The sequence below is a fragment of the Candoia aspera genome, chromosome 11, assembly GCF_035149785.1.
Source record: "Candoia aspera isolate rCanAsp1 chromosome 11, rCanAsp1.hap2, whole genome shotgun sequence".
Classification (NCBI taxonomy): domain Eukaryota; kingdom Metazoa; phylum Chordata; class Lepidosauria; order Squamata; family Boidae; genus Candoia; species Candoia aspera.
The window spans coordinates 24,166,144-24,189,329 of record NC_086163.1 but is presented as its reverse complement, the minus strand read 5'-3'; the positions used below and the strand labels follow the sequence as shown (position 1 = coordinate 24,189,329).

General features: G+C 47.2%; 2 protein-coding genes across 2 annotated transcripts in view; both read left to right on the top strand.

Annotated features, from left to right (window-relative positions):
- The window catches only part of PIEZO1 (piezo type mechanosensitive ion channel component 1 (Er blood group)), a 362,810-nt gene that overhangs the window by 112,057 nt on the left and 227,567 nt on the right, over positions 1 to 23,186 (top strand).
- Positions 1,068 to 10,442, top strand: LOC134503904 (cytochrome b-245 light chain). Its single transcript, XM_063312853.1, has 6 exons — positions 1,068 to 1,177; positions 4,050 to 4,119; positions 6,130 to 6,204; positions 6,962 to 7,045; positions 8,141 to 8,222; positions 9,274 to 10,442. The coding sequence occupies exons 1-6, from the start codon at positions 1,120 to 1,122 to the stop codon at positions 9,454 to 9,456; spliced, it is 552 nt and encodes a 183-aa protein (XP_063168923.1). The 5' UTR covers positions 1,068 to 1,119; the 3' UTR covers positions 9,457 to 10,442.

Here is a 23,186-nt window from a genome sequence, read left to right as displayed (position 1 = left end):
TCATGATTGTACTTTGGATTTACAGGTAGCCCTCGCTTAACAACCATTCGTTTAGTGACAGTTTGGACTTACAATGGTGCTGAAAAAGCAGCTTGTGACTGGTCCTCACACTTAAAACCATCATAGTGTCCCTGCGGTCATGTGATCACGATTTGGGTGCTTGGTGACCGGTTCACATTTATAACCGTTGCAGCATCCCGGGGTCACGATTGCCATTTTCAACCTTCCCAGCCAGCCTCTGGCAAGCAAAATCAGTGGGGAACTGTGTGATTCAATTAATGACCACATTATTCACTTAATCCCTGCAGTGATTTGTTTAATGGCCGCCACAAAAAAGGTCCAAAATTGGGTCAGATTTGCTTAATGACTGCTTCACTTAGCAATCAAAATTCCGGTCCCAATTGTGGTCGTTAAGCAAGGACTACCTGTAAACTCTGCCTTTTCCCCCCAAATGAAAAGCGCTTGAGGGCGTTCACAATTTTAAAAAAAAAGATGTTGCACAAAGACAATTCACCGAGAACACAAATGTCCTTGTTAGAGAAAAGCACAGATAGAAAAGTTAAGGCAAGTTTCAGAGTTTTGAAAAAGCCTTTGTTCAAACTCTTCTCCAGAAAGCAAAATTAAATCTTCGGCTCTGCGCTTGCCCAAATCCACCCGCAAAGCACACCCGGAGGGGAAAGGGAGGGCTGGGAGTGATCCGGTCGGTCGGTCGGTCGGGGGCGCAGGCGGGGACGAGGGCGTCGGCCGCAGGAGGCGGCGCAGAGAAGAGCCCGGTGGCAGAAGGGGCCCCCCGGGGACCCAGGGCAGGTTCACCGGGTGGGTCGGAGGGGCTGGCGGGATGCCGGCCTTGGCCAGCCCAAGGAAAGCGGGACGCGCCCCCGCCCGGTGCGGCCAGCGGAGCCCGCGCGAGCGCCGGGCATTCGTGCGGCTGGCAGGCAGCGGGAGCCCCGTCCCTGCTCGGGGTCTGCCCCGTGACGCGCGGGCGGTGGGGGGCGTTGCCGGCCCGGCCGCCGGAGGAGGGGCAGGAAGGACGTGGCGGCGACCGCCCCCCGCGCCCTCGCCCTCGCCTTCGCCCGCGCCGCCCGCCGGCAGACCGGCCGAGTCCGGGGCGGCGGCGCGATGGGGCGCATCGAGTGGGCCATGTGGGCGAACGAGCAGGCGCTGGCCTCGGGGCTGAGTGAGTGTCGCGCGCGGGGAAGGCGCCTCCGAGCCGGGCAGGGCGCTGGGGCGGCGGCGCGGGCTCCCCCCCCCCCACAGCTGGGTCCCTGGAGCTTCCTCGCTCTCCCCCCCGCGCCCCTTTCGCGACGAAGTTTCTACAAGCCCCCCCCCCCCGCGCGCCAACCTGCGCTTTCCCGTGGGTTAAGTGTTGGGGGGAACTTAGGGGATTTAGGAGGAAGAACGGAGCGTGAATGGAAAGAGGGGTGGGAAGGGGTCCCGGTCCCAGTACCCCTGTCCATCATCCACGGGCAGGTGGGAGTTGGAGTCCAGCACATTGGATGGCCGCAGGTTCGACAGAAATGAGTGCTGCGGGGGGGGGCGGGGGGGGCTTTGCTTAAAGCTGCAGCCCTTCCCGTGCAGCTGTGTGTGTGTGTGTGATCGAGAGAGAGAGAGAGAGGTCCAGGTGAGGCCTTCAGGTGTGCAGGTGATGCTTGGCAGATGCCTTTCTTAACCTGCAGAGACAGGAGACTATTCTTCTGCTTTGGCCCTTAGTCCCACCTTTCCCCCTTTTTTTAATCGGGGAAGGAAGAAGCTGCCCACCCCGTTAACACTTCCCCGGGCCCTCTGGCGGGCTCCCCTGCAGAGGAAGACCTGCTTTCAGCTGCCGGAGGGAGGAAGTAGAACCAACAGAAAGAAGGGGAAGGAAGTTTTGAAGAACCTGTGCCATCGCTCAGGAGTGATCTGGCACGTCCTCTTTGGCACTGCTGCTCTTTCTCTGGGCCCTCCAGTCTCAGGGGACCAAGCTCCATTGGGAGATGGAAAAGATGGAAACAAAACTTCTCCTCTTCTTTTTAACCCCAAACCCGCCTGGCCCTGCCACCTTTCAGTCACAGCTCAGCTTCCCAGGTTAACAGCAGCGAGTGGCTGGATAAGTAAACAGGCAGATAACTCGCCCAAGTGAGCCAGGTGGCTTGCAGTGGGGCGTTAGCACACTGCTCCCTTCCTATTGCAACTGGTTAAAGGGCAGGTGTGAATCTACCAAATATCCCCCAAAATTCTATAAGGAGAGAAGTAATCACTTGCTCTCCTTTGAAGTAACATCCCTTGAATTCTTAGAGGTGTCGAAGAATTACTGAGCGAAAGAACAGATGAGTGTAATTGTTTATATTGTAGTTCCAGCAATTGTTATACCAAACTTGTATCCCAAAACTCTTCAGGTTCCAAGCAAAAGTTTTTTAATATATGGAGTGCATCCATTAATTCCCTTGTACCCTGATGTTTTGTAACAAAGTCCAAGGGCAATGGGAAAAGGAGATCGTGGGGTGTTTGAACAAGCCGGGATTCCTGCTAAATTGGAGGGGCAGAAGGGGCCCATCTGCAGGAAACCTTTCTCTGCCTTTGAAGCAAAGGCCAGGTTTCTCCCAGAGGAGACCAAATGGTGAGGCAGGAAGAGGGCAGAGGGGTCTTTGAAGGCCCCAACCAGCCTTCCCTGGGCTGCCTCCCCCATTCCTCCTCAGCTGCCCCCCAGGCTCTGCCCACCTTCTTCCTGCAGTGGGGTCTCAGAGGGACCTTTAGGCTCCTTCCTTTAAGACAGTGTTTCTCAATCTCAGCAACTTTAAGGTGTGGACTTCAACTTCCAGAATTCCCCAGCCCGCAAGGGGAATTCTGCCAGTTGAAGTCCAGACATCTTAAAGTTGCCAAGGACATTACCTGTCTTCTCAAACCCAAGAGGAAACAAAGTATTTTTGCAGAAATTCCCTGATCCCAACACCCCCCACCCCTAGCATCTTTGCTAGGAGACATGCATGCTGAGCACTTCCTCCTCAAAGTAGGCCCATGACGGGCTTGTGGTCCAGCCTGAGCAATGAATTGGACCCCCCTCCTCCCAGGCAAGCAGAAAAATGTTCACGCTCTAGTGCTGGGCCAGATCTTCGCATGAGAATGACCTGCATGTGGGCTCCCTGGTGGAAACTCGACAAAAGGAGGCAGATGGTGAGGCTGCGGGAGGGGGCAGATTTCACTTCCCCCTTTCTGGTTGTTCCTCCTTGAAAGGGGGGCCAAGCAGAGCAGCTGCCTGCGTCTCGGGTGAATCATAACGGCCTAGGAGGTGCCCTGAGGTTCGACTGCAGAAAAGACCCATTGGTCCAGCCCAGCATCCCAATTCTTCCAGGAGTGTGAACCCCCAAGGAGGGCGCACCCACCTCCCACCCTCCCATGCCTACAGCAGAATGTTGCAGCGCAGAGCATCAGCGCTGCCCTTTCCCAAGATGCTCTGCTCCATTTTATCCCCTCACCCCCACCCCAAACGGTCATTTAGCATCATGGGACTGTGAGGGACTTGGCTCTTTGGAGGATGACGGCGGCTGGAGCCCGACACGCTGAGGATGTCACGTGGGGAGTGAGCCATTCTGTTCTCAGGGCTGATGTCAGACCTACCCGATCAGATCAGAAATCCAGATGCTTTTGGATGGCACAGAAGTGCACAAGAGTTTTGGACCCGCATTTTACTGCTGCTCCCCGGCTGCTGGTATTCAGAAGTAGCCTGTCTCTTGTGGCAAGGAGTTCCAAAGAGGAATACAGGGAAGAAGTGAGGACTTCTTTTTGGGCAGCTTCTTTACAAATCAGTCGAATCACTCTGTCCCCTGCTTGACATGCACCTTCGTTACTTTTGGCCTGCAAGCGGATTAAAAGCAAGGTCCGTATATTTGTTAAATGTGTACATCCAGAAGTTCCTCTCCAGCAGCCAGCAAAGATTTGCTGTTTCATCTGGGGTCAGCAGTTGATGCAAGATCCTTGTTTGCTTAATTTTGGGTTTGAAATGTGCCTCGTGGATAGAAAAGGGAATGCTGCCACCACAAACAATGAATTCTCTTTCTCTCTCTTGTTTCTAGTTTTAGTGACTGGTGGCATTGTGGCTGTTTCGGGCCAGTTCAAAAGGTGGGAGTTTGCTGCTTATGCGATGTATCCTTCTGTGAAAATGGTGTCCTCGTACAATTCTGTTGTCCCTGTCGCCTCCTAGGACAAATAGTGCCCTCGCAGGATGGATTGGCTATATCTATTTTAAAATGATACCCATATTAAAAAGAGTCTAAATGTTAACTGCAATAACTCACTAAAGGTTATGTCAAGTGTAGCCCACAATCATCACATTTTTTTTTATTACAAGCTGCTTGCAAGGATTATAATATTGCAACATGGGGAATAAATGATTGCTCTGCGTTCCAGGACAGAAAGTAGAAATTAGGGAAATCAGATTGCACTGCTTCCTGCTGAATCTGATTGCAAAATTTGGAATGTTTGTGGTTGAAGAATTTGGCAATGTCGTGGCCCTGAGTAGGATGGAAGAGTGAAGGTCAGGTTCTGTTTGCTAAACAGGGTCCAGGAAATTGCATTTCTGTCACTGGTAACTATTTCACGGTTGGGTTTTCTGCGAAGTCTCAAGAGGAAGAAGATTGATAAAAGGGCGAGGCCAGCAGGAACATCGATACTGTAGATCATGAGGAGGGGAAGCCCACATTGGTTGGTTTCATGCACTGGGCTAAAGCCGTGGTTTATGAAATAATCTGCCCAAGAATCTGAGCGTGGCCCTGTTCTGCCAAGTGTCCAAGCAGGGATCAGGTGCCCGGACAATTGATTCTTTTGGATCCAGAGACAATAAGCACACCAGTGAATAAAGAGATTTTTAGCTTTATTATTAGCTTAAGCAAACAGATTTAAACACAGTTTAAGCGGATTAAACAGAAGCCTAAAAAGCATAACATAAAGGAAGAAAAATCATAACATACCCAGCAATTTGGCAGGCTGTCAGGAGCCCCTTAATAAAGACAGTGGAGATACCCCAGGGCAGCTGCATTTCCACAGCACCCAGCACACTCGGGTCTGTGAAGAAGCTCCCAACACAAGAAGCCATCCCAAGGCTTTTATCAAGGTCTGGCCCTAAAGCCTCGTGATCCTGTTTCCATGTACAGAGACTGCAGGATCCGACCTTGATGGGAGAGTTCCCAGGGTCTGGAGCACCTGCTTATGACATCATCCAAGAGCCTGGGAGGCTGTACAGATAAGCTTGTCCTTGACAAAAACAATCTTGGGGTTTTCTCTTCTCCCTCCCATTTCAAACAGAAATAAAAAACAAACAAGCCAGCTAATCATTAGTATAACTCAAAATAAACTCTAAGCTTCATGTGAAGGAGAAAATCAAAATATGTCACTTAAACTCCTCGAAATACAATGGTGTTCCACGTTGCCACTGCAGACACGTGGTGCTGACTTCGCCCAAGTCACCCAATCCAGAGCCAGTGATTTTCGGACTAGCAAATACAAGCTTGATTATCAGCCGTAGCCTTTGGGAATGTGTTTGCAACGCCAACTTCTCTGTTTCCGAAAGTAAAATCAAGGGATGCTACTTCCTGGAGAAGCCAGAACTCCTCTCTCTTCGCCCCCCCCCCCCGACAAGGAGCAATAAAAACAAAACAGGAAAATGTGCCAAGATTTGGGTGGAGATGTTCCCACCTGTCTGCCACTTGGCTGACCACCCCAGCAAGCCCCTGGGCTCTTTGGATGACCTGCTCCCACTTTCCATCTCCTTCCCCCCAAGGGATGCTCTTCCTCCTGTCCCTGGATGGGGGGGGGGGCAGCCTTTCCTTCTTCCCCATAGAAATGCCCCTCTCCTTGCCTGGTTCATCCCCATAAGATGGGTTTTCTCTTCCTTGTGTTCCTCCCGCTCTGGGGATGGCATGGAAGAAGTGGGACCCTGGGCAGGGGAAAAATGTATGCTTGCTGTCGAACCACCGGTGGGCCTGACCCTTTGTAAGTTGTCTTTCAAGAGGTCTCTGCCCCAAATGGTTTACAGCTTAAATTCGGCAGTTCAAGGCTGTTTCCCAAAGTTCTCGTTCTCCCTCCCTCCCCGCTGCCTTGGAGAAGCTTTAAAAAGAATGATTTCTATTTTTCCCTCCTTAACCCCTCTGTCTAAAGAGTTGCTGGAGTGTTTGTTTGCTTTTTGGAGTATCCCCGAGGGAAAAGGAAAAAAGGATCCACTCTAGAGAGGTGGTGAGTGTTGCATTTCTTGACTTTGTGATGATGGCCCTCAATGAGCTGGTGAATAGCAGACCTGGTGCTGGGCGAAGAACTCCACCTGCTGGGAAGGACAGCTTCTCTGAAACAAAAGTGAAGCTTCTAGTCCTCATGCTGCAAAAACAGACCTTTATGTTAGGGAAATATCAGGGACTGGACAGAGGCTAGCAGGATGTGATTATTCTCTACTCCTCCTGGTTGCTAATACTTTGAGGGTAAATTATCTAAATGAAGGATGCCCAGATCACTCTGGATTTTTTTTAAAGTAGGAGGCGAGGGAAAATGTGTTCAGTGCAGATAAATGCCCAGATTGCTCTTCCTTACAAAACTCTAGTGATCACATGTCTAGAAAATAAATAAAGCAAATAACTACAGTAAAACAGTTGGTATGATACAACTAATATTAAAAATTACAGATGAAGCAGAATGCCAGCAAGTTGGATCATTTCTTGCAGAATTATGTTTTTCCCAGGGACAAATCAATTTTGCCTAAGAAACTTTTTGGTGAACGATGCGAATCTGCTTGTTGCACATGCTGATTGTAGGGCACCTTGTTCCAGATATGCTTGCACTTTCGCTCCGTGGGGTTGAAGCAGCAGTGGTGCAAAACTGATACTTAGTAGCTGCAGAAAAGCCATTGTTGATTGGGTTGGGGAGAGGGTGTGCATTTCTGAGTATCAGCTAATTTTGTGCTTTCTTCTTCTGGCTGTCTTTTTATTCTGGTCTCCCACAGTGGCCAGAAGTATTTCACAGCTGCTGTGAAGACGTGTGGACCCCTAACTAGGAATTATTATGTCCGGGCCATTCTCCATGCATGGTAATTCACATCACCACCATTTTTATAGTTGGGCACATTTTGAAACAATCCACAAACCCAGGGCCGAACTTTCAGCTGCAGGTCTCCTGCTCAGGGTTTGTGGATTTGTGGATGTGAAGGTGAGAGGGAGGTTGAAGATTCTTACACACACATGGGTTGTGTGGATCCAGGACTGCCCCTGTGCCCCTGTATTCCCATAACTTGGGGGAGCTTCTGCCACTTCCAGAAGTTAAATTCCAGATGAGCTGATGCAGGTTTACCTTGGCAAAGATAACACAAAGATAGCTGCCCAGAGTCACTTGTTGAGATGGGCGGCTATAGAAATTAATTAGATAAACAAACAAATAAATAATACTGCAGTGTTGTCACTGCAGCTGTGGGGAAAGCACACCGACCTGATCTTGCCCCCCCAGTCAGATTCTTAAACAGAGCAGATTTCTCTGCATGTTTTCCCTTCTCCCCAGACCACCACCACCACCTTGGAGGCCAGAAAAGGAGGTGGGGCACTGGCTGGGTGCCAATTTGGGCATTTCCCTTTGATCAAGTGTGCTGGGTGTTTGCTGATGGGGAGTTTCCAGCACTTCAAGGACACTGGCGGGGCATAGTGAAAATACTTCTGAATGTGTGTGGTGAGTGGAGGAGGTGAGACTGCTGGACAAGAGTGCATTTTTTAAATGTAAACCCTCCTCACTTATCACAAACCAGGATAGGTTACAGCAGGGAGTCCTGATTTTTGGCTGCTAAAACTACAAGCAAATCCCATAGTTTAACAACGCACAGTGTCAAAGAGCAGGTTTCTCTGCCTGGCGTCACTCAGCTTCTTGAAAAGAAGATCACACTTAAGCAGGTTAAACCCACAGATGCCCATCACGGCTAAATACTAGCTCTGGCTTCAGAGGAACATACCTTTCAGTACTACATGGCTCTGGAGCTGATGTCCGGCTTGAGGAAGCCGGTTTGATGGCGTTGTGCGCTTAAGATCTTCTGGATAACCAAACTCAACCCTTGCTAGATTAAACCCTTGGAGTCTTTCCCACAGCCACGGGGACTGCGTTTCTAGCTAACTTTTTTCTCTTTTCAATGTTTGCTTTTCAGTCTCGCAGTTCCCGCAGGATATTTGCTAGCCACAATCCTTGGGGCAGTTTGCCTGGCCATAGCAAGTGGCATCTACTTACTGGTAAGTGGCCAACAGACTGCCATAACCACAAGGATGAAAACTGTTGTTCTCATAATTAGGATTCATCCCCCTCCTTTTGAAGGAGCTGAGAGCATTTTATATCGATAGAGCACTTTAGACCGAGAGAGTGAGACAGATAAAATGTAGGAATATATAAGTCTGGAATCATTTGTAGTACTTCCATCTTTTGCTTGTAGCAACCCTTTTTTTTTTTTAAAGGATGCCTACTCCTTTGGTGCCCATTAATTAGCCAGTTAAAAGGTAGTTAAGCCAGGCTTTTTCTCTGCTCGGGCATTTTGGGCCAGAATTTTAAGTGGCCCTTCCACGCAGCAAAGGGACTTTAATCAAAGAGCTTCTCGGTAGCTCAGGGTTGACCTGTGGAGTCCTTGGTGCTCTCTGAGCTTGGTTGTTGGCTTGCAGAAGTTTCATTACCCAACTAGGCAACATCTTCAGTGCTAAGTAGCATCATCTGCTCATCAGCAAGCCACCCTCAGGCTCAGAAAGCACCAAGGATGCCAAAGGGGGCTTTACCTGCGCAAGGTTGGAAAAAGCCTTTTGTGGTCCTCTGGCGCCCTCTCCTGGTTGGAACAGATGGGACACTTAAATAAGAAGACATTTTTTGAAGATGGTCGTGAACGAGTTCTTGGTTTCACACAAGTAACAAGAAATGGGTACGTGAATCTTTGGGTCTAAAATTAGTGTTTGGTTGGCTGCATTTCCAAACCACCCTGAGCCCAGTGACTGAATGGGGCACGGGGGGATTGCACAATACGTTGAGCTTTAAAGTAACCCCGTGGGCTCTTTTCTTCCAACACGAACCACAAATCAATAAATCAACTAACAGAGATTAAAATCCAAAGCTTAGTGCACTCTGCCCATGCACCCTGTAGTTCTTTATCTCACTTGGTTAATTGTATTGCATTTTCTTTCAATTTCTTCCATCATTCCTTATTTCATTGGCGTTTTTCCTGGGTGCTGAAACTCAGAACAGGGACGTTTCCTGATGTTCCTTCCTTTCTATGATCAACCCCCTCTGGCTTTTATTCTTCAGGCTGCCACACGTGGCGAAGAGTGGCGCCCCATTGAATTGAGGCCTCAAGAGCGGCCCGAAATAGGAGCCACTATCAAGCACCCCCCCAGCAACCCGCCGCCCCGGCCCCCTGCCGAAGCTCGGAAGAAGCAAGGGGAGGGAGAGCTGACTGGCCATGAAAACCCCATTGAAGTGGTTGCTTAGGAGGCTCCCCCATATTTTGCTAAAGATAGACTGCAGTTGGAAGGGGAGGCTCCAGTGCCGCTTGACCAAGGCACGGGAGATGCCCTCCAGAATTGAAACTTGGGCCAGGGGCTTTCCAAGCAGAAGGATGGCTGCACCTGAACTTCTGCAAGCCCCTTGAGGGCCATCTGTGGTCTTTCTTTGCGCTTCCTTGCACCCTCCCTCCCTGTGTTTGTAACAGGCAGGCTTTGCATACCAGTATACAAAATGCTGACTAAGCCAGAAGGAAGCAGGTTGGAAATTAGCTTTAGGTAGGTGTATTTATACAGACATGACTTTCCTGAGGCTGGATTTGAATTTGAAGAAAAGAAAAGGTTTAAAACTTGAGTCATTCCTGCTGATCACAGCAGACCTGGCCGCACCATCAAAGCTCTTGGCTTCGTCTCCCCCACTTGGAAGGGATCAAGTCACTCCTCTTTCGGGGCAAAGCCCCCCTTTCCATCTCCCCCCCCCCCTCCTTCTCTCCTCTTCCTTCCTCCCTTCCTTCTCTTGTGCCAGAATCAGCCAACAAGTGAGCAGGCCTTTGCACCTGCCCTTCCAATGATTTTTGTTCCTCTTCCCTAAAGTTTTTGCCCCAAACTCGCCTGAAGCTGGTGCCCACCGTTTCCCCTCAGCTCCTTCCCTTATTCTGCTTTTAAGTTGTTCCTAGCTTCCTTTTCCCCATCTCATCTCAACCCTCGGCAATTCTTGGCTTTCCGATTGTTTTCCCGTTTCAGATAGATGCTTTTGCTACAAATCATGTAGACGTCATTTTTTAGTCATTCTCGCAAGCTTCCTTTTTTATTGAATTTGGCTGTCTTACCACCCTTTCCCTGTTTATTGCGTTTTATCCAGACTTCCAATTCCCCCGCTTTGTCAAATTCCTCAGTTTAACATGCTGAGTCTAATCCCCCCTGACTTGTTTGAACTAGCTCAGTTCTCCAATAAACAAACTACTGTTTTCAGAATGCTGTGATTTCTTTGCCCGGTGTTTGTGTTTGTGTGGAATACGAGATTTTCCGTATGCATCCGTAACTCGGCATCGCAAGATCCTGCATCTGGGTGCTCAGTTTACTTCTAGCTGATGCCCATTCAGGGATGTGGGTGATGCACAGCAGCTGACGGAGAAGGCCTGCGGGGTTTCTCCAGAAAGCTCTGTTTTGCTGCCATGCAGGGGGATGATGTGTGGCGACACATGGCCTGGCATTGCTGGGGCTCTCTAGCATGTTGGGAGCTCCTCCACCCCACCCAGCTCCTCGGGCCCTGTGGCTCCTCGTCCCACCTGTTGCTGGGCTCAGCTGGGCACTGGCCAGGTTCTTGATTGCCACGTGGGCTGAGAGGAAGCCAGCATTTTTGGTAGGGCCAGTCTTCCTGGCCCACAGTCAAATCCTCCCCTGCTGCATTGGGTTGCCTTGGCCTGGCTCTTTCCTGGGCGCTGGGCTCTTGATGCATTGAGCAGCGGGCAGAGCAGAAAGGGGGCAATGCACTTGGGCTAGGTTGCTGGACGGTTTGCAGAAGGTTGTCCCCGATTCCTGGCTGCCGATGCCTCCCTCCTGCCTTGGCCCTGTCATCCAGAGGCATCTGGGGCATCCTCCCTTCTTAGCATCTCTGGAAGTTGCTGGGAGAGGGCGCTGTGGAAAGCCTCCCTCTGTGCTGGACTCTGTCAGTTGCACTCCATCCACAAGTCTTTGCCTCCCTGGTTCACTTGCACGTGTGCATGGGAAATCCTGTTTGTGCACAGGGCTTACACAGTTGCTGCCTTTTAAGCATTCCGGGCTGCTGAAAGAGGAATCCAAGGAAGTTCTGTGCACTCTGGAGTGTGTGCATTCAAGACTCGGTGTGTGTGTGTGTGGGGTGGAGGACTGGCACTGTGCTAGAAGTGCAGCCCTTCCTTGGCCAAGATTCGAGCAGCAGGACGTGCCCTTTAATACTGCATCCCTGAAGACCTCAAAAGGAGGGCCAAAAGGGGCCCAAAAAGCCCCTCGCAAGCACACACAACTCTTTGGACCAAGACTGGCTGCTTATGTTAGGGAGCAGGAAAGTGGCTGGTGGTCCCGAGAGGGTGGACGGGGCAGCCCACCTGGTTGGTCTCCAAATCTCTCTTGCACTGATTAACAATCCAGCCTGACAAAAATGCTTTGTTTGTCCCATTTAGAAATCATGAATTGAATGCCCCTGCAGGATGCATCGGCCCTCAAAATGGGTCTTAAAGGGGCAGGGGAGGAGAGGGGGTGGCCAAATGAGTGGAGAAGGAAAGAGCTCGCAAGGGCTATCGTTGGCAAGTCGCTCAGTGGACCCTTCATGTTTTAAAGCAGTCTACCTTGAAATTCTATTTTGCTGGGGAACCAGAACAGGGCTGAAAAATGTCAGAGACAGGATGTTGGGAGCTCTTATGATCCAGAGGAATTCCTAGGATGTGCCTTTGCCCATTGCTGGGTAATAATTCGTTTGTTATCGCTGCAAGTTATCCCTTCTTGGTTCAGACATGCAGTATTTTTACTTCCATGCTTCCCTAATGACCAGCTAGGGGAGAAGAGGCTTTAGGAAAGCCAATCCTGGCAGGCACCAAATTTGTTTACTATAAAATATATGCTGCTCACTCCAGCAATGCTCAAAGTGGCCTGGAAATCATCATCATCATCAAAACCACAAAATCAAAAACCCTTCCTCTCAATCTAATTATATAAACGAAACAAATAATGCTCTCGCACTGTGAATAAAGCCGTCTGAATCAGCTGTTTTTTTTTAAAATAGTCTTTATTAAATTATTTACACAAATAATACGAACATAAGATGACAAATCAACAGTAAACATAAAATGCAAAAACAAGAGAAAGAAAAAAGGAAAGGAGAAAGAAGAAAGAGAAGAAGAGGTTTAAAAGAAAGGAAATGGATTTCCAACTCCCTAAGTAATACGATTTTATACCTTAACTAAATAATTTCTTTTCACAATTCACTAATTTGGTACTGTGTGGGATACTAGTAAGGCCTATATGAGAGGGTCCTTTATGTATCGAAACAGGTGTTTGAAAAGGAAAATACCTCAAATAATTTTAGATCAAATTAAGTTAAAAGAAAAAGAGCTCCAATTAAAGCCATCTGATGAGGAAATAAATCGCCAAATAAAAATTTTGCAACAACAATTAAAAATTCTTACAACAAATGAAATTGAAAGGAAACTGAGATATATCAAACAAAGAAACTTCAAGCATGCTAATAAAGCGGGTAAATGGTTGGCATATAAATTAAGAAAAGATAAGGGAAAAAAAACATTACCAAAATTTGAGAAAATGGGGAAGAATTAGTTGACAATGAAAAAATTAAGGCATTTTATATCTTTTTTTTACAAATTTATATAAGAAACAAGAAATATAAATTGACAAAATTGAAAACTATTTGCTAAAACACAATTTAAAGAAACTAACTAAAGATCAAAAAGCAACAAGTAACAACCCCGTTACAACACAGGAAATTATAGATGCTATTAGAAAACTGGAAACAGGCAAAGCCCCAGGACCAGATGGTTTTTCTGCAGGATGCTATAAATATTTCCAAGATCAAATACTACTACCATTTAAGGATTTATTGAATATGATTGTATCAGGAAATCCAATACCTCAATCTTGGTCTGAGGCGAATATTATATTAATTCCAAAAGAGAAACAGGATCCAACACTATGCAGAAATTATAGGCCTATTTCGCTACTGTATAATGACTACAAAATATTTACATTAATTCTAACTGAAAGATTAAAAATTATATTACAAGAAATAATTGATCATGACCAAAGTGGATTCCTACCCCAAAGACACATAAAAGATAACATAAGGACTATCATAAATATAATAGAGTATGCCCAAATTCATAATGAAAAACAGATTATGCTACTCTTTTTAGACGCAGAAAAAGCCTTTGACAATTTAAATTGGAATTTTATGCTTAAAACCTTGGAATTTATGGATTTTGGCGACACATTTATAAAGGCAGTCAAGGCAATCTATACATTCCAAAAAGCCAAAATTGTGATAAACGAAGATACAACACAAGAACGCGTAATAGAAAAAGGTACCAGGCAGGGTTGTCCACTCTCCCACTTACTATTCATATTGGTTTTGGAAGTCTTAACAGAGAATATTAGAAAGGAAAATTGAGGGAATAAAGGTAAAACAAGAAATATATAAATTAAGAGCGTTCGCAGATGATTTAGTTATTACCCTACAAAATCCACTAACATCTCTTGACTACTTATTAAAAACGCTACAAGAATATGGAAAATTAGCTGGTTTCAAAATAAACAAAAAACGAAAATGATAAACTTAAATACATCACAAAATATTCAGAATATATTAGAAAATAAATCAGGATTCTCTAGTGTTAAAGAAGTCAGATATTTAGGGATAGAGATTACAGCTAAAACTAACGATCTGTACCAAAACAACTATGCAAAAATATGGAAGGAAATTCAACAAGACTTAGGGAAGTGGGAAAAACTAAATTTATCACTTATGGGGTGAATCTCTGTAATCAAAATGAATATCTTGCCAAGGATGTTATTTTTATTTCAAAATATTCCAATATTATTAACTGACAAAACTTTTAAATTATGGCAAAAAGACCTATCAAAGTTCATTTGGCAAAGGAAAAGACCAAGGATTAGACTTAAATTAATGCAGGATGCTAAAGAATGAGGAGGCTGGGGTCTTCCAGATTTTAAATTATATTATGAAGCATGTGGATTATTATGGGTAAAAGAGTGGAATACTTTACAAAATTATAGATTATTAAATCTAGAAGGCCACAACCTGAAATTTGGTTGGCATGGATTCCTGTGGTATAACAAATTGAAAGTAAATAAAGTATTTAATAATCATTGTATTAGAAAGTCCCTTCTTAGAATTTGGGAAAAATATAAATCTGCTCTAACACCCACTCTACCATTATGGATTTCCCCGCAAGAAGCTTATAGTAGGAGAGAAAAAACAGGAATTTGCAAATGGCTAAGATATTTGGACCTAATAAAATTTGAAGGGGCTATATATAAAATGAAAAGATGAATTGGAAAATGAAGGACATCCATGCCAATGGTTTTTGTATTTTCAGTTAAAGGAACAATTTAAAATTGATGCCCAAAGTTACAAATTCACAAAAGATTTAACCTGGTGGGATAATTTAGTTTATGCCAACAATGACCACATGATTTCCAAAATATATAAAATGTTATTACAAATAAGAATGGCAAATGTACAAATTAAACAATGTATGATTAAATGGGAGAGAAATCTTGGACATCACATTGACTATGATGTTTGGGAAAGAATGTGGACCAAAGGGCTGAAATTTACTTTAAATTATAACTTAAAGGAAAATTTTTACAAAATGAGGTACATGTGGTACATTACTCCGGACAAAATATCCAAAATGTTTCAGAATACTTCAAATGTCTGCTGGAAGTGTAAAAAAGAAACAGGGACATTTTATCGTATGTGGTGGATGGGTAAGAAGGCGAAAAAAAATTGGACATCTATACACAATACAATTTGTAAAATGTTGACTAAAGAAATTAATAGAACACCGGAACTCTATTTATTGGGCATCATGGACAAGGGTTTGGAACATGAACATGGAAAACTTTTACGATATTTGATCACCGCAGCTAGAATTATGTATGCATCAAAGTGGAAGGAAGAACTGACCCCCTCGATGGAAGAATGGACATTTAAATCCCTGGATCTGAGGCAGGCGGCAAAATTTACGGACCAACTAAATGATAAAAATGTGGAAGATTTTCAAAATGACTGGACCCCCTTCTTCAACTATGTAGAATCGACCCAAAAATTAACGTAAATGTGCAAAACATATGAATATAAGACAAGATGTAAATATTATGTATTTGACTTATATAATCTCAATAGAACCGTAGAATTATTGTAACCAAATTAGTGAATTGTGAAAAGAAATTATTTAGTTAAGGTATAAAATTGTATTACTTAGGGAGTTGAATCAGCTGTTTTCTGTACAGAAATAAAAACTTTATTAATGTCCACACCCGAGGAACAATAAATATTGTACTGGGTTACAATAAATACATATAAATAATTCAATAATTTAAATCACATCACAATCCAAGAGGGGAGCAAAGGCCTCATTAGAAAAAGGAAATAAATAGGGTGCCAAGCCTAGAGTGAGGGCAAGCCCTCCCGCCCACTGCCCTCCAACCCCTGTAGGCTCATCTCGAAGGGCAAACTGAAGCTCGGCCAAGAGGCCCGCCAGGGGTAGAGGGACCTGCTTCAGTCCAGCCACCACAGCTCATGGGGGGGGGGGGGGCGACACATCCCAGCCCAGCCCACCTTATGGGGCTGTTGTTGGGATAAAATGAAGGCAGAGCCTCACATCAACCCTGTGAGTTCCCGGAAGACCACTAAGATACCCGTGCAACATCTCCCTTCCATGAAGGCGCCCCCAAACCCCCCACAGAAGGTGGATCAGGGCCAGTCCTTTGGGGTGCAGGGGTGACCCAGGGACAGCTAAGAACCCTGCCCCCAAGAGGATTTGAAGGGGACCCAAAGGCTTGTCCTGCAAATTGGCCCTACTCTGTTGGGAAATAATAAATACAATAGTGTGAAGCGCTTGGAAATCTCAAATATAAGTTAACATAAATACAAATACAAATAAATAGGCATTTCTTTTTCATCAATTCATATCTCCTAAAGCGGGCAAAATGCTTTTTAACGAGAATTCCTCCCTGTTGGAGCAGCAGAGTGGATGGACACTCAAGGACAGTTCAGGACCGGCTTCCCCTCCCCGGATGGGTGCTGGTCAGCTTGCCTGCCCGAAAGTAGGGTGTCACAGCCAACAGGCTGAAATGTACAAGTGCTTTAAAACAAACACTGTTCAACAAAACTGTTCGCTGGTGAATACAGGAGGGGTGAGGGGATGCGGACCAAAGCCCTGGAGACCCAGCCTGGGGTCTGCTCAGCTGCTGTAACGTGGGAGGACGCAGGTACAGGCCACCGGGATGTTGATGTATTCCTCCTCAAAGAAGAACCCATCCACACCATTGTGCGTGCAGGCCTTGCGGCGAAGCACCATCATGTTCTGGAGAACTTGCACTGAGTTGAGCGAGGTCGTCTCCCGCCCGGTCTTGGCATCGATGCAACCTTTGCAGAGGCACTTGGCGAAGGCCAGCTTGGGCGGGTACCTGTCCTCATCTTTATCAATGCTGTTCGACATAGGAAGAAACAGAAGTAGGTTAGGAGACCTCAGAAGCCACCACCTCATTGTCTCTCCAGCCTTCCCTCCCTCCCCAAGGAATTCTGGGAATGATCAGGCCAACCAAAGGCTCACCCAGGCCAAGAAGTGGGACACTGAGAAGGACTCATTTGCCCCCCAACATCCCAGAAGGCTAGAACGCTTCTCTTTCTCCATCCTAAGACATGAGATACCCAAGAAGTTACTGTCCCTTGACAGGGCAAGCTATTATGGGGGTTGTTTGGCTTGACCTCTGTGTATGGGGTGAACCCAGTGATTATTAGTAAACCGCAGCCTGTGGACTTCTTTAGACCCAGATACACCGAGAAGGAATTTTATTTATTTATTTATTTATAAATTTATTCACTACCCATCTCCCCCTCACAGGAATCCCAACAAGGAGAAATTAGGAGACGTGGCAGCAGACTGAGGGCAATCCCAGCTTGGCCCTCGTGCTTAAAACATCCCACGACTCCCTGCGATCCCATGCCGCCTCCGCCGCTCAATGCCAATGGCCTTACTGGTATTCCCAGGGCGAGATGGAGCGCTCGTGGACTTCGCCGTTCTGCATGTCCTGGAGCTTCAGGTTGGGGCACCCACGGCTGTGACGTCTCTGCAGGCGCCGCTGACTGTTCTCCTCGTTCTCCAGGAAGGGGACCAGCTGCAGGGAATCGTGGCGTTGCCACCAGGACTCCCGGCTCCGGAAGTGCAGGGGCATTTGGTTGTCCTGCAGCTCCTCTGCCCTGAAGCACCCCTGCCGCCGGGCATCGGTCCAGGCGAGGCACAGGAGGACAACCAGGAGGGCCCGCTGAGGGACAGAGAGGGAGAAACCCGCTGAAGTCAGAGAAGGCGGTGGGGCGCTTCACCTTGCACCCCGTCCTTCTTCCAGCATCAGAAAAGGAGCGTTTTGTCTTCTCTGGGTAGACCCTGTTGTTGGAGCGGTCAAAGTCTCCCAAGCCTTATTATCAGGAAGATTCTCTCTCCAATGGGGGGCGGGGTTAGAACCTTACAGTCCCAATACTTTACAACCTATTTCCTTATCACCGATTTGAGCAACGGAACAGATTCCAGTAAGGCTGTGCTCCCCTTCACACTCCCTAGAGAGAGTAAGAGGTACTTCCCTAGAGAGAACTAGCAGGTACTGAGAGTAAGTACTAGAGAGTACTCACACCTACTAGAGAGTACCCAGCAATCTATGGCTGGATAGGAGTTCCTTCCATGCAGGCAGCCACACAACTGGAAAGAAACCGAGGCATCCTCAGTGCGTCTCTCGGCAAGTGCCGTCGGAGTTTTAGACGCCGGACCGGGTGGGCCACGTGAGATGCTCTGCCTTGTTAAAGGCCAGTTCCCCAAAGCAATAAATTAAGGAGGAGAAAAAGCCTCTTGCAGACGCCTCCTGCCGTTTCCACTCCGCTCTGCACCTGCAGCCTCTGGACCAGAACATGCGCCCGGTGCACGAAGCACATCCATGCGCGCTCCAGCCACCGGCGGGGCGGGCCGAGCCGGAGGCCCGTCCGCCCTCGTCCGCCGGCTGCACGGGGGGCCCTGGCCAGGCGCTGCGGACCGTCCCCGGCCTGCTCCCAGGCACTTCCTTCCGACACCTGGAGGTGGCAGAGGTCGCCTTCTTACCATCTCGGCTGAGCGTCCCGGCAAGAGGCAGCGGGCAGGGGAGGATGCTCCGGAGTCGCTTTGCCGTAGCCCGCTGCTGCTCGGAGACGAAAGTCCGCTGCAGGACCAGGGATCTGATGAGGCACCTTGATACCTGCCACCTGTTATATACCTTCCGGGACAGGGATGTTACAACCTGGAAACTCCGCTTCTCCTCCCTCTCCTCGGGGAAATAGCTGAGTCGACTCATTTCCTCCTCGGTGGCCGGTTTAATAACCCGTTTCTTTACCCCGCAAGCCTCTCGCCTTCACTGAATGACGCGGATCCTGAGCCCCCCGCCCCGAGCAGAAGGCCTCCGGCCCTGATCCTGGGCCAGGAGGTGGTCGGCTTTTGGTGGGCGCTCCCAGGCTAGCCGGTGGGCAGGATGATGGGGACTGGAGTCCAGCCACGTGTGAAGCTACCCATTTTCCACCTCTGTCTAGAATGTGGGCGGTGGGGACAGGCAAGCATTTAGCCAAACCAGGTTTAATGGCTCACACAAATAATCTGGTGGTCTCCCACACTTCCACCCCTTTATAAAGAAAGAGGACATTTCTTCTTTCTCTAGTTCCTGATAGACAACTAATTAGCTTGCTGTTTCGGTTTCTATTTCTCCTTCGTTTATCCTAGAAGTAGTGGGGTACTCCTGTCTCAAGCTGCCCTGGGCTTGTTTCGGGGAGCTGTGCTGACATCCTCCTCGGACGTAGTGGAAACGCAGAAGGCTTGGGATGGGCTACAAAGGCAGCTCAGCAATAGGAGGAGGTTTTGTGACACTGCTGGCTTAAAGGCATTTCTGTCCCCCAGACCAAGAGTTCTGTGAAAACCCAAAGCCTCCCTATTTTGCAACCAACGTACATATTTGGCTTGATAAATGTGCATGTATGTGTCATGTTTGCATGTATGTGTCATGTGTATGCAGATATATTGATAAATCTCCCATTTTCTGTTAAACGACCAAATGGAATCTCTTGAAAAGAATCTCAGTGAAGTATATATATCACTTCTTTCTTCCCTCCTTCTGAGTCTCCAGGTTCTTCCAAAGGGAAAACAAGATGTCTTCAAATGTAAGGGGGAAAAAAAAGGCAAGCTAGAAAGTGTTTAGCTAAAAACTTCAAATCCTGACTCCTGACCCACAGCCAAACACAAAGCCTTCTTCGAGAGAATATCTGAATTCAGATGTTGTTAATGTGAGGTCACACAATATTGCTTGTGTTTGCACAACACACTTTTCTCCCTCCCCTGATTAATTGAAGCCCACCCTACCTGCCTGGTCCATTTGGGGGCCAGGGGAGAGGAGACCAGCATTTTTCTAGGCTCTTTAGAGAAACTCAGGCCAGACCAGCTCAAAAAACAGGGCAGTAAAGTAGTAACGATCGCCTCTTTTATACAACGCTGGCCACATTCACAGCACAAATGTCTACTGAAGTGTTTCTCAACCGTGTCAACTTTCAGATGGGTGGACTTCAAGTCCCAGAATTCTGGGAGTTGAAGTCCACCCATCTGAAAGTTGACACGGTTGAGAAACACTGATCTATTGGATGTGACTGGCTTACTCTCTGCGGAGTGTTTAGCTCTGCAGCCTAGGAATGGGGAGAATCCCTGTGTGCTACAGTTAGGCGAGTACATATTTATTACTGCTACTACTAATAATAAAGTTATTGCAGGCTAAAGCAGATTAAATATTGTGGGATCCCTGAACACAAAGTGATAAAGTCTCGGCGCCTAACACACCAGATTTAGCTGTGCTTGAAAAGAAGGAAGTGTGGATAATTGACATGGTAATACCAGGGGATAGTAGAACAGAAGACAAAGAACTGGAGGAGATCACCAAGTATCAAGATCTGAAAATCAAAGTTGAAAGATTATGGCATAAATTGGTTGTGGTATTCCCGGTGGTTATTCGGCACACTCGGTGCCATTCCAAAAATCCTTGGACAGCACTTAGAAAATCTGCGCATTGACAACATTTCCATCTGTCTCTTACAAAAGGTCACACTGCCTGGATCTGCACATATACTATGCTGACACATTATGACATCCGAGTTTCTTGGGAAGAATGCGATACGAAGGCCAACACCAGCTAAAGAACTGGCGGCATTATACACACTGTTGTATATAATAATAATTAATAATAGTACATATAATTCACAGTTCCCTTGTGCAAGGGTGAACTGGGATAATGGCCTTGTCCGCTGTTGCATCCACCTCTAAGTAGCACCTCTCCCAAGCACCTTGGTGGGAAGGTGAAGATTAAGCAAAATTAGAAGTCTCCATTGCATGAACCTGCTCACAAGCAAGTGCAAGGACAGGGATGCTTGTGCTAAATGCTGGTGCTGAAAAATGGGAATTGAATCCCAAGTTGTGGTGATCCCATAAATTAGTCGCAAACATTTAATTCTTTGCCACTTTAACTTTCATGGCGACTGCTGCTTTAACATTTATTCATTGCCAGGAATGTGGTGGTGGTAATAATAGGCTTGAAGTCAAACCGATGGGCTCAAATCAAGGGGTTGGAAATAAATCTCATTTAGAAATCAAGATTTAAATTTACAATCTGAAGCAAACATACCAGGAGTCTGAATAAATAGGATTGTTGGAAACCTGCGACTAGCTCTCCAGATCACAGGCTGTGGGCTCATTCTGGTCTCAGGCTGTGCTATCCGGATGATCTGCAGGGCAAAGAGGGAAGCTGAAGTGAAGGGGCTCCGGGCTATTTAGTAACAGAGGCTTGTTGGAAGAAGAAAGGTAGCAGGAAAAAGGACACTTTGCACCAAATGGGGAATAAGCGAGAAGCTGGCAACATCCAGTTTTTCTTAGCTAGGTTTCCCTGTAAAAGTATTTGGGTCACTGCGTACATTTAAGATGAATGCTTTTTTCAGTGTTTCTGAAAAGCGACAAGGCAGTGGTAAATTAAATGTGCTGTGTTTTGTTGGATTTGGGTTACTTGTGAGTTTGTTCCTGAGCCGGGTGAGAGCCCCCTCTCCAAATTTATGGAAAGAGTCCTTAAGGTTTCTCTTGACTTGATCTAGTTGCTTTGTGGAGGAATTGGCTCTGTTTTTACATCCCTCCTGTGCTTAATCCACCCCAGTGGATAGAAATTGATTCGGAGAAGGAGAAGGAATCATTTAGTGTGATGTGTGAACCCATATGTGAACAGAGTCAAATTCCCTTGCTGCAAACTCTTGTATGGTGTCCCTTGCCTGCAGGTGTCAGTGTCTGGACAAGCCACAAGGGCATCCTGAGGTGCATATGGCACCTGCGCTATACCTCTGCAGATTTGTGTATCTCGCCAGTCCCATTCACTAGAAAAAGCACCATTGCAGCATCCCTCTGCCACGGGCTCATGCCCAATCCAGGACCAAGCCCAGGCTATTGGCTAAAGGAAATTTTCTTCCTGCCAAGCCCATTTCCGCCCGTGTCTGTACTTTCCCTGATTTCAGCCGCCAGCCCGGTGGAAGGATGCTGAGAGGCAGGTCCTAGTCGCCCCTCCCACTTGCCAGCAGTGGCTGATATGATTAACTCCTCTGCTGAGCACGCCTGCCAGCAGCCCTTCCTCTCTTCTGATCCTGATGTTGGCAGCCAGACAGCCCTTCTTCAGATGGCCTGGTAGCAGATGCCCAAGGGGTTGATGTGCTGCAGGGATGTTGAAATTAGGTGAAAAGTCAGCTGGAGTCAGAGCAGGCACCCCTCTCTTCTTTTGGGTCATGCAATCTTTGCAAACCGGCTTCACAAGGCCAGCTCTCTCACTGGTGTCGCTATCCTGTTTGTGTCATTCCCTGGGAAGCACATGACATGCTGCTACCTGTCCAACGCAGGGAAAATCCCTCCACGTGGCTTGGATGGTGTCACACTGCCCCGTGCGTCTGGAGAGAACAGGAAGAGACATTGCCAAATTCGCCATAGCAAGCCTCTGGGCTCGGTCCTTCCAACAGTCCTTTGTGGGCATCAGGTGGGGCAGAGAAGAGGAACTGAGAGGCCAGAGCAGGAAGTCTCTGGGTTGCATCGGAGCATCTTCCGAGGTGACGTCATCCTAGCTGCCTCTGTCCCCACCGAAACTGGCCAGGAATTAGGGGGCTTGGAGTCCAGGACCCATCAAGGACCTCAGCTTGGAAAGAGGCCATTCTGCTTTGACCTGAATGGCTTCTCCAAAGAAGATGGGCTGGAGACTCTACCGGGGCTGGAAGCTGCGATCCTCCTCATTCCAATAGGGACATTTTGCTCTGCAGATGCTTTTCAAGGAATGCCAGGATGTCTCCAGGAATTGCGGTTCAGTTCCCGTATGGGGCCGATGAAAAGTGCATCCAGCGGCTGTTGGAGGCAGGCCAAGAGATGGCCTTCAGAGACTGTGGATTGGATCAAAAGCCGTGATACCAACCCTTCTTCTGCTCCAGGCTCTACTGATCTTAACTAGAAGGTGTCTGGCAGCACCTTTTCCAGCTAACAGATTTAATTAACAAAGGCTTCTGCCTTTTAATCAAATTTCTTAGTAGGAAAAGGTGTTACCCGACTCCTCCTGATTTTTGGCCACCAATACACTAACACCGCTCTTCTCCTGCAATGGTCATAACCAGATCTTCCCTTACATTACTGTTCTTCAGAACATACTTTCTTTTTTTTTTAAACCGAGTCCATTCTCATGAATGTGTGCATAAACACATGCTCTGCACTGTGGTTTCTTATCCATTTTTCTTTTTCTTGATGATGATGATGTATTTATTTGTCTTCAGAAGAAGAGAAGAAGAAACTAATGATAATCAACTTCAATTCTTGATGATTTATAAACTCTGGAATAAAAACATTAGTTGATCCCACTGCT